At 44.4% G+C, this 18,476-nt stretch overlaps 1 protein-coding gene across 1 annotated transcript; it reads left to right on the top strand.

Moving 5' to 3' along the window:
* Positions 1–15,232: 15,232 nt before the first annotated feature.
* Positions 15,233–16,396, top strand: RBMXL2 (RBMX like 2). The gene has a single exon (XM_041730691.1). The coding sequence runs from the start codon at positions 15,233–15,235 to the stop codon at positions 16,394–16,396; it is 1,164 nt and encodes a 387-aa protein (XP_041586625.1).
* Positions 16,397–18,476: the final 2,080 nt, after the last annotated feature.

Below are 18,476 nucleotides of genomic sequence, written 5' to 3'. Positions count from 1 at the left end.
GGCAGCATAATTTGGGCATCAGGGTGGCTCAGTTGGTTAAGTGTCTGATTCTTGGTTTCAGCTCAGTTCATGATCTCAGTAGTCCTGGGATCAAGCCCCACATTGGGTTCCCTGCTGGCAAGGACTCTCCTTGAAGATTCTTTCTCTCTGACCCTCCCCCCACTCACATGCTCTCACTCTCTAAGATCTTTATTTAACAAAAAGGCAGCATAATTTGGTTCCACTTTCCAATATGTCACTCCCCCTTCTCACTAAACACTGATTTCTTCTCAATTCCTTGAATGTTGCAATTTTTTCCACCACTGGTCCTTTGCTTGGTGATCCTCTTTGTCCACTCTGCTCTTCCAGCCTTCCACAGAGCTGACTCTTGACCATCCTTTACACTGCAGTTTAAATATCCCTTGTCAGAAAGGTTGAGCATTGTTATCTGAAATACTACTGCCTCTTTCCTAACAGAGCATAGGTGCTTCTATCCAACTTCACCAAGATTTCCTTGTTGCCTATTTTCATAAACACTGTGTAAGTTCAGTGAGGGCAGGAACCATGGTTCTTCCTTCCCTGTTCTATTTCCAGCTCCCAGCACAATGTCTTGCCCAATGTGGGCTCTGAATGAATGAATGAAAGCAAAAATATCTCACTCTTCCTGAAGGCATCTGATGTATTACTTTCTAACTTCCTACTACCTCAGTGAAGCTGTTGATCTTGTCATGCTGAGAAAAGCCACTGACTCCCACAGCTTGGAAATGCCCAGCTTCTAGGAAACTCCTGGATTCACATCCTCTGCATCCCGCTGTGGTCCCTGGATTCCAACTTTGATGGGGGAGGAGGGTGCTTGTTTCCAGTTGGCTTTTGAAAATTATTAAGCAGGGTGAGTCTGCCCTCAGGTCCTGGGATGAAGCCTGGGAGGCAGGCCAGGAGTTTCTTGCAGAGCGTCCGAGGTTGTGGCAGACTGGGGAGAAGACAAGCTCAGGCTGGGGAGGCCAGAGCCAGGCGCACAGATGCACGGCTGGCGTGCCTAGCTTTCGGTGGGTCGGGGCACAGGCCACTCCTGACTAGGCTTGCAGGGGGCAGGAGCCCAGAGTCGCAGAGTGGGTAGTCGGCTCCCGGGTCTTGTGTCCCAGAGGCAGGCACCCTCAGAACATGGCTTGCGGTGCTGTTCATGGTATGGACGTGCTTAGAAAGGAAGCGACCCCAACCCTGGTCTCCCAAGCCAGAGAACCTGGACACTAGGACCCTGGACAGCGCTTAGAGGCCAAGAAGGCTTGAGTCCCTTTGAGTTCCCAGATCTTTTCCCCTGGGGCAATTTGGCCACTCCTAATAAAGCTGAGATCCCAATCTGTGGAGCTGCTTTCCTAAAGCTGGGCAGAAATGGATTTCCAAAAAATGGACATGTGTTATCATTTACCGAGACAATATAAATATCTTTGAATCAAGAGCAACATAAAGAACAGTCTTTCAGTTCATATTATTTGAATAAATGAAGGGGTCTAGTACTTAAATTGTGAAGACAGAAAGTACAAAGGTGGTGGCCAGGGGCTGGAAGGAATGTGGAGTTGTTTACTGGGTAGTCTCAGTTTTGCTGGATGAAAAGAATTCTGAGCTTGGTTTCACAATGTGAATGTACTTAATGCTACTGTAAAGGGAACCTCTTATTTTCATTTACATCAAACAGTACTCTGAATACTACACTACTTCTGACGCTTCTGGTCACCACATGTGTACACATCCAGCAATTCTCCAACACCAGCTGAATGTCCTACAATTCAACTCAATTCTGATATTCTCCACCTGGAGAGCACCTCCCATCCCACAGGTTGAAAATTCAGCCCTGCAACACTGCCCCTCCTCCTGATGGCTCTTTAGGTGCCAGTCCCAAGTCCAGATTGTACCTGTGCTTCTGACCCACCAGCTATGAAGCAAAGATTCCCAGGATCCCCTCTTCGGGTCTGATTAATTTGTTAGAGTGACTCGCAAAACTGAAGAAAACATTTTTCTTTTCTTTTTTTTTTTTTAAACATTTTTCTTATTAGATTACCAGTTTGTTACAAAATGGCCTAACTCAGGAACAACCAGATGGAACACATGCTTAGGACAAGGTATGGGACAAGGTGCAGAGCTTTCATGCTCTTCCTGAGAAAGAATGCCACTTTCCCAGTACCTCCTCATTCACCAGCCTGGAAGCTCTCCCAACCCAGGGTTTCCGGGTTTTTATGAAGGCTTCATTATATATGCGTGATTGATTAAATCTTTGGTCACGGTGATTGAACTCAATCTCCAGCCCCTCACCCCTCCAGAGAGGTGGGAGCAGGGTGGGACTGGAAGTTCCAACCCTCTAATCCTGAGGCTGGTTCCCCTGGCAACCAGCTGCCATCCTCAGGTGTTTCCAAAAGTTACTACTTAACTTAAACTTAGGTGTGGTTGTAAGGAGCCTGTTATGAATAACAAGACACTCATTTCACCTCTATGGTCCTGGAGCTACTTCAGGAATCCATGACAAAAGATTAAATACTAAAAGTTGCTCCCATTGTTCTTATTCCTCAGCAAATGCCAAGGGTTTTAGGAGCTATGAGCCAGAGACCGTAGACCAACAACAAAATATATAATAAACCACAACATCACAACTATTAAACTATGTACCTAAAAATGGTTAAGATGGCAAATTTTATGTTAAGTGAATTTTATAATTTAAAAAACTTAAAAAAAAAAAAGGCAGTGCCCAAGCTGCAGAGTGCCTGGGAAGCTCCCTCCTCACTGTCAAGGAGCTTGTGGGATAGTGTAGAGCCATGGATCACTCCATGTGTCTGGATGGTTGGACCAGAACTCAGTCTCTGAAAATACTGGAAACAGATTCAGGGTCCCAGGCCCCAGGCATTGGTGTTGCTTCCAGAGATAGTCCCCTGACCTTCTTATTAGGAAGGATGGGGATCTCATTCAGTTGACTCTCATATCTGCCCTGAGGAAATGGGGAACCTCATGGCAGTTCTTTTGCATTCTCCAAGTCTTCCTTGTCAGGGCATAGCCCTTTATAGAGATTATTACTGTTACTACAGAAGGGTGATTTTTTTTTTTCTTGAAATGTGGATAGTGGATAGATTTCTTTTTTTCATCTTGGAGCTTCTCTACCCACTAAGTCCCCACCTCCCTGGCCCAGTTACTCTCTTGAAGGATCTGGTAGCCAGTGAGATACTCTATAGGGAATGCCCCTGCACCCCATTGCCTGGCTCTCCTTTCTTTGATGTATCCTTCCCTGTCCACTGATTTTCACAACTTCATGAATTATTAAGATCTACTACAGTTTGCTGCTGGTAGTTGCAAAAGGAGTGAAAAATAGTATTAGCATTCTTTTTCACAATACATGGGGAACAGCTGTAGACACATAAAATATTCATCCATTATCATTTTGCAATTTCAAGTATTGTAATTATTACTTAAAATATTTCAAAATGAGTATGTGGGTGGTTCAGTCGGTTAAGCATTGGGCTCTTGATCTCAGCTCAGGTCTTGATCTCAGGGTCATGAGTTCAAGTGGGCATAGAGCCCACTTAAAAAATTCAGAGTGGCCCAGACTATGAGTGTTAGAATATAAAACAACCATGTATGTTAGAACCTCTTCATCATCGCAGGGCAGAAATTCATGTGATCTGGGGATCCCATGTGCACCTGGCCTCTGAATAAGGGCAGTTTTGTTGGGACTGAGCCCTTAGGCTGTGGAGTCTGTGCTAATTCCCAGGCATTAATGTCAGAAGTGAATGACACCCTGTTGGTGTCAAAGAATTGAGAGTTGTTAGAAAATGACACACTGGGGCAGCCCGGGTGGCTCAGAGGTTTAGCGCCACCTTCAGTCCAGGGCCTGATCCTGAAGACCTGGATAGAGCCTGCTTCTCCCTCTGCCTGTGTCTCTGCCTCTCTCTCTCTCTCTCTCTCTCTCTCTCTCTCTCTCTCTCTCTATGTGTGTGTGTCTCATGAATAAATAAAATATTTAAAAAAAGAAGAAAATGACACACTGTCTCTCCTTGATTGCTACAATAGCCTCCTGGCCAACTAAAAATTTAGGAATTCTCACAATGCCCCTAGTTTCCATAATGCACTAGAAAGACCCATAGAACTCAATAAAGTGCTATCCTTATGATTATAGTTTATTATAAAGGATGCAAATAACCAAATGAAAGGCCATAAGGCAAGTTCAGGAAGTGGGTCTGCAGCTTCCACTCCCCTCGAAGCAAGCGACCTCCCAGCACATCCATGTGTTCACCCAACAGGAAGTTCTCTGAACTCTATTGTTTAGGGTTTTCTTTTTTTTTTTTTTTAAGATTTTATTTATTTATTCATGAGAGACACACACAGAGAGAGGCAGAGACATAGGCAGAGGGAGAAATAGGCTCTATGCAGGGAGCCCGATGTGGGACTGACTGAATCCCAGGACTTTGCCCTGAGCCAAAGGCAGACGCTCAACCACTGAGCCACCCAGGCATCCCTGTGTAGGGTTTTCATATGGGCTTTCACTGCAGAGGCATGATTGGCTAAATCATTGGCCATTGGTGATTGAACCCAATCTTCAGGCCCTTTCCCCTTCCAGAGTCAGGTTCTAACCCTCTAATCACATGGCTGGTTCCTCTAGTGACCAGCCCCATCCTGAATCTATTTAGGGAACCCTTTAGGAGTTACTCCATTAACATAAACTTAGGTATGGTAGAAAGGGTTTATGGGTAAAAAAAAAAAGACACTTGTATTGTCTAACATTCCAAGAATTTTAGACAAAGATTAATATGTGTTTTACTGTGTCCCAGACCACCCTCTAGTCTTTGACCATGGATCCCTTAAATAAAAAAAAAAAAAAAAATCCTATCTGAACATAACCAATAACAGCAACATTTGGAGGAGTTAATGTGGGGTAGAGATGGGAGGCTTTTAACTTAATTTCCCAATACATCTGACCATCAATATCAGTATTACAATTTTACCAACGATGTAGATATAAGACCATATTTCATTATGGTAAACGTAATTTGAAAAATAAAAGATACTGGCCTATTACTAGAGTCCCATTCAGTCCAGGCCATCATCGTGCTATCTGGAAATACTTCCCACGGTGAGGTCACTCATGTTTGCAGGCTTTCATTTGATCTTGACATGTTCCAACAGCAGGAGTAGCCTCAGCACTACATAGCTTCACTCTTTCAGGCATCAGTATCACTGCGCTAAGGGATAGTATCATCTCCTGCTTTGAGCCTCTTTCTAAGTGTTACTGAGCTTGAGCGTCTCTCATTATTTAACTCATTTATTTATTTAATCTTTTTTATCCAAATATTCTCACCTTTCGAAGGGACATTAAGTTCACTCACGGTGCTGCTCTAGATCGCAGACAGCAATATCAATCTAGCAGGTGCCCTCCCCTCAGGCCACTCCCATGTGTTTAGAATAGGATACACAGATACAGAATTAGTGGACTGATTTTATTACTAGTCATAGTGGAACTCACTGTTAATCACTGTTTTCCCAAATGGGGTAAAGGTATACTTCATCAGGTCCTTAGGGATTCTGACAGAAGGATTTAAAATATAGTCACAGTTTCTTACTAAAGAATCATCTCTGCTTCTGGAACTTATAGCTGCAGCCTTGGTCCTGCGACCTTAAGACCAAGGTAAGAAAAAGAAAGTTGAGGTGGTAAGGGGAAGAAAGAAAAATTACAGTCATTAGTCATTATCCCATGAGAAGATGCATAGTCATGCTACCATCCTCTTCCAGTCCTCTTCCTCAGATCCACCAGGAAAAAAAAAAAAAAGAGTCTATTCAGTGAGGACAGTACCTTAGCCCTCCCTGTGTTGAGTGTGAGCATATACTCATAAAGGCCTTCATGCCTTTATCTCCCCCTGTTTCAGATGAACAATATCTAACTGCCCATTCCAATTCTCTATCAAACTATTACTAAGAGGATACCTCCCTATTCATTGTTGGACATTATGGGCCATAATGTATGTTCCTTGTCATACTTCAGCCAAGTATGTTCCTTGGTCTGAAGAAATATGATTTGGTGATCCAAACTGGTACAGTCTGTTCTGTCATGGTTCTTTTACAGTACTCTGAACATTTGCATCTTCTATTGGGTAAGCAGAGCCTACTTCAAAATCCACATCAATTCTAAGACGCCTTGGCTACCAGTATCAGTTTCACTTGCCAACTGTGTTTCCCCAGCTAATTTGCCCATACATCATCTGTAGTTTGTCTCTCTTGTTGGCAGACAGAACTGTAGCTCGTGGCATTTTGTGCTCCAGAGGTGCAAGACAAAAATGTCTAGATTCAGGCCATATCTGCATTGCTCCAGTATCCAGGCATTTCTTGCATGCAGGTAGCCTCTTCAAACAAGTACACAGGGCTGTTGACTAGTGAATTCCAATCACCTTGTGAAGCTGCAGGTTGCTTCTTCTAATGGGCATCAACATGTCCTGTAGTGCACCCCCCAAATTCTCACAGTGATTTCAATAGGGCCATGCCTCACATCTCTCTCTTATTTAAATATTTCATCTATAAAGTAATCTCTACCCCCAATATGGGGTTCGCTAATGACCCCAAGATCAAGAGCTACGTGCTCTACCTACTGAGCGAACCAGGTCCCCCACGGTTATCCACCCCTGGTCAATGGACACCACCCATGAGTCAGTGAAAGCTCAAACCAAGAGGCTTTTATCATTGTTGACTTCTTCAATCACTGCTAGGAAAACAGCATGTAATTCCGCCCACCAAGCTGATTTGTTTTTACCCTCCCTCAAACAGTTTTTAGCCTTCCAAACGGGATGCTATCTGTTCACCTTGGAACTGCCATCCATAAACCAAGCAGCTCCTTGTTGGTCACTTGAGAAACTGTTTACAAGGCACTGTTCATAGAATATAACCCTACAGCTCGTCATGTGGTTCCAAAGTCAATCCAAGGGGAAAGTCTACCTGGCTTGCTTGTGAATCCACTGGGCAACTTTCTGCTGTCTTCTGATAGCATATTCCTATACAGACCATTTCTATTTTATTGTAGAAGCCTCTGGGCACTGTTCTACCCATTAGCATGTTTCTGTGACCTCATCCAATTATCATTGATATTTCTGGTCTTAAGATTATTATTTTTCATTAAAAATTTTAATTATGTTAAATACACGTGACATGAAGTTTACCATCTCTACTGTTTTTAAGTGTACAGTTCAGTAGTGTTAAGTATATTTACATTGTTGTGCAACCAATCCCTAGAATTTTTTCATCTTGCAAAATTGAAGCTCTGTGCCAATTAAATAACAGATCATTTTCCCCTCCCTCCGGCCCCTAGCAACCGCTGCTCTGCTTTCTCTTCCTATGAACTTGACCATTCTAGGTACCTCATATAAGTGAATCCTTGTTCAGTATTTGTCTTTCTGTGACTGGCATGTTTCATGTAGCATAATGTCCTCAAGATTCATCCGTGCATCCGTGTTGTTGCAGTAGTCAGGATTTCCTTCCTTTTTCAGGCTAATATTATATGTACATTTATACTGCATTTTGTTTTTCCATTCATCTGTGCATGGACACTTGAGTTGCTTCCACCTCTTGGCTACTGTGAATAATGTTGCTATGAACATGGGTGTACAAATATCTGAGGCCTTGCTTTCAGTTCTTTAGGATATATGTCCAGAAGTAGATTGCTGGATCATAGGGTAATTCTACTTTTATTCTTTTTTTTTTTAAGATTTTATTTATTCATAGACACACACACACACACACACACACAGAGCGAGAGAGAGAGAGAGGCAGAGACACAGGCAGAGGGAGAAGCAGGCTCCATGCAGGGAACCCGACGTGGGACTCGATCTCAGGTCCAGGATCACATCCTAGGCTGCAGGCGGTGCCAAACCGCTGCGCCACCGGGGCTGCCCTACTTTTATTCTTTTGAAGAACCACCATACTATTTCCTATAGTGGCTGCAATATTTTACATTCCTACCAGCAGTGTGCTAGTGTTCCAGTATCCCCACATCCTTGCCAACATTTGTTATTTTCTGGGGTTTTATTTGTTTGTTTTGGTTCTTTGATAGTAACTATCTTAATGGGTGTGAGATTATACAATTATTTATATCTTTCAGGAATAGGAGCAGTTTCAATTAATGTCTAATAGCAAGCAACTATTATATGAAGTGACTGCCCTTCAAATGGAAATTCTCTAGTCCAAAAAGTTCCAGTAGTCATGGCTGTAGGCCATTCACAGGCTGTTCCATAAGCTCCAGTTTATACTCCATATGGGTCTCTGGTACAGAGAATTCACTCATACCAGCACTCCAGCTTTTCTTTTACACTGTGTGGGCTTGGGCAGTCTTATCTGTTCCCAGTTAGCATGTCTAATATTGCTTGAAGGGTATATTTACATGCCGGTGTTTTACATAATAGGGAGGGGAAACATTACTCTATCAGGCACAATAGCCATCTACATAATACATGGAGGTAAAAGAGATATAGGGATGCAGTCACTTCATATAAACATTCCTGTTTTTACCCAAATCTCTACATCAATCCTATCAACCCTTAACATTTCTATATTCTCTCCTTTAAAAAATTTTTTTTTATTTCTTTATGAAGACACAGAGAGAGGCAGAGGGAGAAGCAGGCTCCACGCGGGGAGCCTGACGTGGGACTCGATCCCAGGTCTCCAGGATCATGCCCTGGGCTGAAGGCAGGTGCTAAACCGCTGAGCCACCCAGGCTGCCCCTATGGTCTCTCAATCTGATTACAGCTCCTGTTAGGGATGTATCAATGGGTTTTTTGATACAGTGCACAAGGTTCCCTTGTCTAGGGGTCCCAGAAACTGCTCTTCTCCATTCCTGTCCATTATCTGCTCAGAAGACTTTGTGTCCTGAGCAGGTGTCAGGTCAAGGTACCTATGCCATTTGTCAATCTTTGTCTTGATTAATCTGCATGACTATTACCCCAGGTGATTCCAGGTCAGGTGTTTCTCATTGTAGTATTTATCTTCAGGCTTTTAAAACTCTTCTAAACTGGAGTAAATAGAGCAGATTTATCTGAAGCTGTTTAATATTGAAAGACTAGCAGGAGGTCCTCTTGGTTCACTCAACATTAAGACCTCCTGCTGCATTAAGATCTTTGTTACACCCCTATCAATGTCCATTCAATTTATCTTGTTGCTTAATAACCATGCGGGGATTTCTACCTTCCTGGGGCAAGTCCTCTGACTACCCTCTGCCTTTCTCCATTTTATTGTTAGTATTTTTTTTTTTAGGATTTATTTATTTTAGAGACAGAGAGAGAGAGAGAGAGAGCACGCACACGCACCTGAGGGGAAGGGACAGATAGAGAAGGAGAGAGTCTTAAGCAGACTTCATGCTGAACACAGAGCACTAAACAGGGCTCGATCTCACAACCCTCAGATCATCACCTGAAACAAAACCAAGAATTAGACGTTTAACTGAACGACCCAGGTGCTCCTACTGATAGTATTTTTAATAGCACCTATAAGAGGGGAAGCTCAGATTAAATTCTATGAGGATTATCAGACTGCTGCTCTATTTTGCAACTTGGGATACCCATACATAAAGGTCCCCTAACCAACCTGTGTAACTGGCATATTCAATGGGTGGATATCTTCATTATCAAAAAGCCAGTCCCACATGGCTTGCATATGAAGCATATCAGTTGCTTCATGTTGGGTGTTCTGCTTGGCATTTATAGGGGTAGTTGAACTGTCCCCCTTCTCAGACTTCACAGTGTTATCCAGGCTGGCTGTTTTCTTGAGAATAGCTTGCTGTGTTTCTGGATCATGTACTGCCATCTGTGGATTGTTCACTAGTGAGCTGTTGGTCCTGTATCAGTATAAACATGTGTTTCTGCCCTGCAGCATTCAGAACCAAAGATGTGCCCCTACATTAGTCACTTTGTTAACTGTGAAGTCCCATGCAGCACAAAGGACTTACACAGACACTGCGCTAAGAGACCTAAGTGTAGCTTGGTTTCCACCTGTACTGGGACATGTCTTTAGAGGTGACCCCAGCCTCCTGCCCATGCTTAGTCTTTGTCTAATAAAGCACAGAGTTGCCAAATTGCCAAATATATATCTTCCCAGCCCCCATTCCCAAACCATGTTCAGTACTTTCCCACAACCTCCTTCTAAAGTTTTTCCATTTCCCCAGGACCCCTTAGTCCTACTTCTTTACTTCCCCAACCACCCCTTTTTGTTCCTCTTTATTCTTTCTTTAAAGACATGTCTCCAGGACACCTCTGTGGCTCAGTGGTTTAGTGCCTGCCTTTGGCCCATGGTGCAACCTTGGAATCCAGAGATTGAGTCCCACATCCTTGCATGGAGCCTGCTTCTCCCTCTGCCTGTGTCTCTGCCTCAATCTCTCTGTGTGTGTCTCTCATGCGTAAATACATAAAATCTTTAAAAAATAAATAAAGACATGCCTCCTTTGTCTTAGTTGGGGTTGAGCAGTTTCTACAGTTTGAGTTTATACTTAGTGTCTGTCTTGCCATCTTTAACACATGGCTGGTGCTATATCTCTGTTCTGTGGTGCCCCTTCCCAGATCTGCATTGAAACCACCAAAGGACTCTGGTATGCGACAACTGGACTGACTCAGCAAGCACTGAGACCTTTTGTCTCCAGTTTGCTTGCTTGTTTATCTGGTGAGGAGTCTGACTCTTGATCCAGTGCTTGGAAGCACAGTGAAGAAAGATTTTGATTGTTAAGATCCTGGGTATACTCTTGAGGTTGAGATAAAGTTCCAGGCCTCTTTGTAAGTTACTATTAGTTGAGGATATGGGAACTTCTTCTCAGTTGACTTAGTACCCTACCCCTCCCAACTCCTCCAGACTGTATGTTTTGCAGCAATGGCCCTAATGCTGTTCAATTTCTTTTACCCTGACAAAACTTTACTAAAGACAATACTGAATTATAGTGGCCTTTTTGGGGCTCCTGGGACAAGACCAGCCTGGTTTGAGAGGAGCCCTGGAGCAAATGGGAGCAAAAATTTCAGACACACAATGGTCCCTTTACTTTGCCCGGAAGGAGAAAGATTAGAAAAAACTCTCCAGCTTCTTGGTCCTCCCTAGAGAGGGGGTGTAGGTGTGTGTGTGTGTGTGTGTGTGTGTGTGTATGTGTGTATGTGTGTATGTGTGTATGTAAGGAGGCGGGAGCTCAAAGTTCTAACCCTGTAATTACAGGGTGGGTTCCTTAGGCTATGAGTCCCCATCGTGAAATGATCTAGGGGCCCCACTAGGAGTAACCTTACTAGCATAAATTCAGGTGTGTCAAAAGGGATATCTTTTAACAAAAGATACTGTATCCCTTAGGAAATCCCAAGGGTTTTAGGAGCTCTGTGCCAGCAACTGGGGACAAAGACCAAACATATATATATTTATTATTCCTCAGGTGTGATAGTTTGTATGGAGTTGGTAGCAGTGCAGAAGTGGGTAAGTGAGTCTGGATGTGTTTTGGGACTGGGGACTGATTGGGTAGGGAGGGGGTACCATAGGAACTGGAGGAAACAAGAATCACTACCTCCCTCCACAAGCCCCTATATCCATCAGTAGGAAAATAGGAAAAATAAATTGTGGTATAGTCATATGGGGAATATTAGAAAATCAAAAAGAACAGACTACTGGTGCATACAAAGCATGCATGAATCACAGAAATAATATGCTGAGGGAGGGGCATCTGGGTGGTACAGTCGGTTAAGCCTCAACTCTTGGTTTTGGCTCAGGTTGTGATCTCAGGGTGGTGATCTCAGGGTCATGAGACCGAGCCCTGCATCAGGCACAGAGTCTGCTTATGTTTCTCTGTCCAGCTCCCTCTGCCCCTCCTCCTGCCCCTCCCCCACAGGCACGCATATGCTCCTGCACTCTCTCTCTCAAATAAATCTTTTAAAAAAGAAGAAATAACAAACTGAATGAAGTAAGCCAGACACAGAACAGTTTATTCTATAGATTACATTTATATAAAGTTTAAGAACAGGCAAAACTAACTTATGGTCAATATAAGTCAGAAAAGTGGTTACCTCTGGGAAGAAGGTATTGTTTTGAAAGGGGCGCCAGGGAACTCTCTGGGGTGGTGGAAATGTTATTGATCTTGACGTTGGGTCATGGTTACATGGTTATGTACATATGTAAAAATTAATCTATAAGAGTCTATAAACTTATAAACTTAGTGTTTGTTAGCCCTAAGTAAACACATTCAAGGTAAACATTCAAAGAATAGAAATGGAAGGCAAAACTTCCAATTAGAGGAAAAAGAAAGGAATAAAGACAAATCATTTGATACAAGAATGCAAGAAAGTTGGGGGGGAAAAAAAGAGGCAAGAAAGGTATGGTTAACAGCTCACAAGAAGCTGGCTGAAAGAAATCTGAAAAATACTGAGCTATATAAGTATTAGATAAAATAGATTAAGATAAAAATGTTATGGGTAATGGGGATCATTACATAATAAAGACATTTACCAGAAATGCATAGCAATTCTCAATTTTTATATATCCAACAATATAATCTTAAATTACATGAAACAAAAACTTACATAAAGAGAAATTTCCAAATCCACAATTACAGGAAATTTAAAAACCATTCTCAGTGATTGATAATTCTATCAGACAAAAATAGGATAAGGTAGATTTAAACATCGGAATAGAAGGAAAGAATTCTACCCCAGTATTTGGAGAATATACTTTCCTTTCAAGCATATGTGGAACATTACACAGATACACACACACACACACACACACACACACACACACACACTCACAGATCCACAGCAGGTCACAAAGCAAGTTTCAAGCAAAAACCAAAGAATGGAGATCATACAAAGTATTTTAAGAAAAAAAAACCCCAAATGTGTATGTTCAAAAACTTGAAAACATACTTCTTTATAATTCATGAGTCAAGAATGAAAATGAGCAAATGTTAGGAACTGAGGAACAATGCAAACACCATGTTTCACAGCTCAGGACATGCTGTTAACTGGCATATAGAGAAGAAGTTTTAAACTTAGATACAGCAAGTAGAGGAAATATTTTTTAAAACTCTTAATGCACAGTCAAAAAATTAGGACAAAAATAACACAAACTGTAAATCCAAAGAATGTGGAAAGAAGAAAGACAATAGTAGCAAATAAAATAAAAACAAAGTATCAACAAAGAAAAAGGCTGCTTCTTTGAAAAGATAAAAACTTTTGGTGAGACTGGTTACAAAACAGAACACAGCTATCCATAAAATGAAATTTCAAATTAAAAAAAGATGATACACTTAGAAAAGCGTAAACTACAAAAACCAAGTCAAGAAATTAAAAAAAAAAATCTGAATAGCCTTAAAACTGAAAGAAATTTAGGCAAAAATCTCCCCAGCTCAGTAAGGGTACGAAAATTATAGGCCAATGCCCTTTATGCTCAGAAATGTAACATTTCTATGTAAAACATGAGCAAAGAAAAATAAATTTATTTAACAATAAATACATCATGAATTGGTAGGCTTACCTTAGAAATATGATTTAATAATGTGTTACTGCAACTCATGAACTGATGTGATGCTTTTAACTTCTACTCATGCACATTAAAAAAATCTTAAAACCTTAAGAATGTTCACATTAAAGTCAAACATAAAAATGCCTGCTTTTATCACCTCTTTCAACATTATGTGGCTATTGCAGTAAACCAAATTAACGCATATGTACATACATATGTACACGTTACATACACAAATATTGACTTCTCATGACTATTGTTAACTTTTCACATAGCGGCCTTTGAAAAATCTAAGTTATTTTAAAAAGCCCTCAAACACATTATGGTTTTTTTCAGAAAGTGGTTTTAGATGTCACAATCTCAAGCACAGCTATGTTCACCAAGTTACTCTTCACAGTTTCACTCAGAGAATATTGTAAGGAACAAATTTGAATTGTGTGACCTGTTTGAACCTAAAATGCTTTGTTTCACTGAGATGTACCTCCTTTTTGGAGAGGAAGAGGCAAGGGCTTCAGTTGGTTTTGCTTGCCTCAGGTGCTACTGTGAGGAATGTCTAAGAGCTCTCATGTTTTCCCTTTATTTTTCCCAAAGGGGACTTTTTGTGCAATACCTTTATATTAAAGGGCAGTACTACATAAAACTATGAGCCCTTTGGAGTTTGGCAAACGGATGAAAATGGTGCAGAAGGGGAAAATGATGCATCCAAAGAATGACTCCCTCTTTTTCCTATTCTAGCAACCAACCCTCCCCCTCAAGTCTTCTCTTGCCCTTGGACAAGTGCAAAAATTCTTAATACACTTTATGTACAAACTGCGTTTTTAAACTTTTCAGTTACTATTTCATTTTTTCAGTGGATTTTTTTTTTTTCCTGTTTGAAAATGGTTTGGGGGCAGCCCGGGTGGCTCAGCGGTTTAGCGCCACCTTCAGTCCAGGGCGTGATCCTGGAGACCTGGGATGGAGTCCCACGTCGGGCTCCCTGCATGGGGCCTGCTTCTCCCTCTGCCTGTGTCTCCGCCTCTGTGTCTCTCATGAATAAATAGATAAAATCAAAAAAAAATAAAGGAAAGAAAAGAAAGGAAGGAAGAAAGAAAGGAAGGAAGAGAGAGAAAGAAAAGAAAAGAAAAGAAAAGAAAGGAAAGAAAGAAAAGAAGAAAAGAAAAGAAGAGAAAAGAAAAAAAAGGAAAGAAAATGGCTTGGATAACTCGGATTAGAATACTTTATAATTTTTCTCCTTAAGGGCCCCTGGGTGGCTCAGCGGTTGAGCGTCTGTCTTGGGCTCAGGTCGTGATGGGGGCGTGGGGGGCCTTCGGGGTGCGGTCCTCCGTCGGGCTCCCCGGCAGGCAGCCCGCTTCTCCCTCAGCCTGTGTCTCTGCCTCTTTCCGTGTGTCTCTCATGAATAAATAAGTAAAAAAATCTTTAAAAACATTTTTTTCCTCAAGAGTGATGGGGAAAAAAAAAATTTTTTTTTTTAACCTAACGGCTTTTCACTGCGCAACGGAGCTTCCCGGGGCAGGTCAGGAAACGGAAGCTGGAAGACCCACCTCGGAGCCCCCCCGCGCCCCCCGGCGCCCCCCGCGCCCGGCAGCCAATCACCACCGGAGCCCCGGGCCGCGCACCCGCCGAGGCTCGCCTCAGCCCTCCGCCTGCGCTGCGGGGGCTCCGCCGCGACGCGCCGCCCGACCGGTAGGAGCCGCCGTCGCCGTCGCCGTCGGGGAGCGCCCCTCGCCCCCCGCCGCCCCCGAGCCCGAGCCCTCGACCGGCCGACATGGTTGAGGCGGATCGCCCCGGGAAGCTCTTCATCGGCGGCCTCAACCCCGAAACCGACGAGAAGGGCCTCGAGGCCGCGTTCGGCAAGTACGGCCACATCAGCGAGGTTCTCCTGATGAAAGACCGAGAAACCAGCAAGTCCAGGGGCTTCGCGTTCGTCACCTTCGAAAGCCCCGCAGACGCCAAGGCCGCCGCCAGAGACATGAACGGCAAGTCCCTGGATGGTAAGGCCATCAAGGTGGCCCAGGCCACCAAGCCGGCGTTTGAGAGCGGGCGGCGGGGCCGCGGCCGCCTGAGGGGCCTGCGCGGGGCCCGCGGCGGCCCGCGGCGCCCTCCGTCCCGGGGCGGGCCGGCGGACGACGGCAGCTACGCGGGGGATTTCGACCCGCGGCCCTCCAGGGCCCCGATGCCCCTGAAGCGCGGGCCGCCGCCGCCGCGCAGGCCCGGGCCGCCCCCCAAGAGGGCCGCGCCGTCGGGCCCGGCTCGCAGCGGCGGCGGCGGCGGGATGCGCGGGCGGGCCCCGGCCGCGCGGGGGCGAGACGGCTACGCGGGCCCGCCGCGCCGGGAGCCGCCGCCGCCGCGCCGCGCCCCCTACCTGGGCCCCCGGGAGGAGGGCTACTCGCCCCGAGACGGCTACTTGAGCCGAGACTACCCGGGCGCCCGCGACCCCCGCGAGTTCGCCGCCTCGCCGCGAGACTACGCCTACCGCGATTACGGCCACGCCGGGGCCCGGGACGACTGTCCGTCGAGAGGCTACGGCGACCGAGACGGCTACGCAGGGCGCGACCGCGACTACGCGGACCATCCGAGCGGAGGCTCCTACCGAGACCCCTTCGACAGCTACGCGGATCCGCGCGGCGCCGCGGCGGCGCGGGGGCCCCCGCCTTCGTACGGCGGAGGAGGCCGCTACGGCGAATACCGGGGCTGCTCGCCCGACGTGTACGGCGGCGGCCGCGACACTTACGGCGGCGGCGGCCGGAGCGACCGCTACTCGCGGGGCCGCGACCGGGTGGGCAGGGCCGACCGCGGGCTCTCCCCGTCCTTGGAGAGGGGCTGCCCCCCGCCGCGCGAGTCTTACAGCCGCTCGGGCCGCAGGGTCCCCAGGGGCGGAGGCCGCCTGGGAAGCCGCCCCGAGAGGGGGGGAGGCCGCAGCAGGTACTAGGCGCCCGCTGCCGACGACCCACGTTCCGTTTTCCGAGAAACTAGCGGAAAGAGAAGAAGAGTCTGTGCGATGGTGAACTCTAACCCCAAGGACTCGTGCCAGCAAGAGTTGGTTTTTTTTACCTTTTGAGCGTTCTCTGTTAAGCTTTCTCTCCCTAACCTTGGTGCTTTTCGGGAGGAAGAAGTTAAAGCTCGTTTAATTGCTCGTTTAACGTTTTGGAATTGTTTAACGTTTCTTTCAACAAGCTCGTGTTAAAAGTATGACTTGAACCCGCGTACTGGTCTTCTTATATTTCCAAGTAAAAATCCTTCCAAAGGCTTCCTCCCTCCTCAATTTTCCTGATAAATGAGACAGACAGTTCTCAAACCGTTTACAAACATCTGCCCGCCAAAAACGGAAAGAAGGATCATTTCTATTAATACAGACCAACTAGATTTTTTTGGGGGGGGGGACCAGTGGGAGGGAATTGGTGTATGCCACTCTTAAGATTGCAGGGTGTCTTTCAAATCCGGGCTCAGTGCTCCCAGTATTTAAAAAAAAAAAAAGTGACCAGCAGCAACAGCAAAAATCACTTAGATGCGTAAAGAAAGTTCTGTTCACTCTATAAGTCTAAAAAAAAAGCAAGTCAACAATGCTGGCCATATTTTGTTTTTTATTTTGTTTTTGCTTTTACTTTGGGAATCTGCAGGACCTCATGTTCCCTTTCTCCCCAAAATACTGTTCATATGTGTTGAACAAGAATGGAATCCTAAGTTAAAGATGTGGCCAACCAACCACAGAGCTGCAAAAATCCCAAACATCAATTAATAAAATTTATTTTCACCAACAACAAATTACTAAGAAACAAGTAGAAAATACGGTAGTGGATTTGGGGATCATAGGGCTTTCATTCCTAACTCCAAGCTACTTGCCCTTGGCTCTAGGGCTGGCTGCTGGCTCCTTTGGAGAGAATTAGACTTCTACCCCTAGGGGTGGAGGAATCAAATTGAGAAGCATCAGAGCTCAGAAGCTCAGAGAATTCTTGAGAGAGCTTGGCATTTCAACATCTGAGGATTTCATCCTGGTGTGAGGGACCTGGGTCTGTTCACAAGAGGCCAGGGGATGGGTTGAGGGTTCAGTTCTATTAAGGTGGGGAGAAGGACTTGAACAGAGATCAGAGAGGCTCCCTCTAGAGTGCCTCAGGAGGGAAAGTGAACAGTCTCTTCTTTCCACCCCAAGCTCAGGGCATGAAACACCTTTTCCAGTTAGCACCTGTGGAATTTCCTGGTTTATCAGAGAGAGAGAGAGAGAGAGAGAGAGGTAATTGCACCTCAAGGTGCAAGGAGCTCTAGCCGCCAGAGAAAAAAGGATCAGGTTAAAATAGTAGGATTCATGTTCTGCATAATAATTGCTGGAGGAAAACAGATGAGCACTTGAACTACAACAACAAAGTACTAGAGATCTGAATATACCACACTCACATACACAACTCTAAAAATACAGTTTTTTGACAAAATAATAAAGTAGGGGATTTACAGGAGAGGCTGCATTAGTGGCCAAGAAGATCAAATGCAAGAAATAGCTTAAAAAAAAAAAAAGTCCAGGACTCAATCTGGCAAAAATGTGTTATAGCTTTATGGAAAAATTGTTAATGTTTATTAAAGGACCTACAAGAAGAACTAAATAAATGGGAGGTTTGTATCATGTCATGGTTGGGAAACACCTTTTATTATAACTCTTCTCAACCTCACCAAATTAATTTGGAAATCAATACAACTTCAAATGAAGTTACAACATGATTTTTCCACACAGCTCTCTTCTCTTTCTCAATAATACCCATTTATTTGTGTGATCAACGATGGAATACTAAATAAAAGATTTGGCCAACCAGCCACATAACAAAACAAAAGCTTCAATTCACTACAAACAAATGATGAAGAAACAGGTAAGAAAAAAACACTAATGGGAGTTTTAGTCTAAAATCCTAAAGCTTATATAGTGAAATAAAGAGCAAGAAGAGCCAAAGCAATTCTGAAAAAAGCAATAATTAGAAAGGACTCACTCCACCAGATACCAAAATTTTTTACAAAGTTAGAGTAAT

This window comes from Vulpes lagopus, chromosome 15 (genome assembly GCF_018345385.1).
Source record: "Vulpes lagopus strain Blue_001 chromosome 15, ASM1834538v1, whole genome shotgun sequence".
In the NCBI taxonomy this organism is placed as follows: Eukaryota; Metazoa; Chordata; class Mammalia; order Carnivora; family Canidae; genus Vulpes; species Vulpes lagopus.
Note: the sequence above shows the minus strand (reverse complement) of the source record. Positions and strands in the feature narration are given on the sequence as shown.

Excerpts from the sequence above, each read along its gene's own strand:
- RBMXL2 (XM_041730691.1), top strand. The coding sequence starts at position 15,233 with ATGGTTGAGGCGGATCGCCCCGGGAAGCTCTTCATCGGCGGCCTCAAC.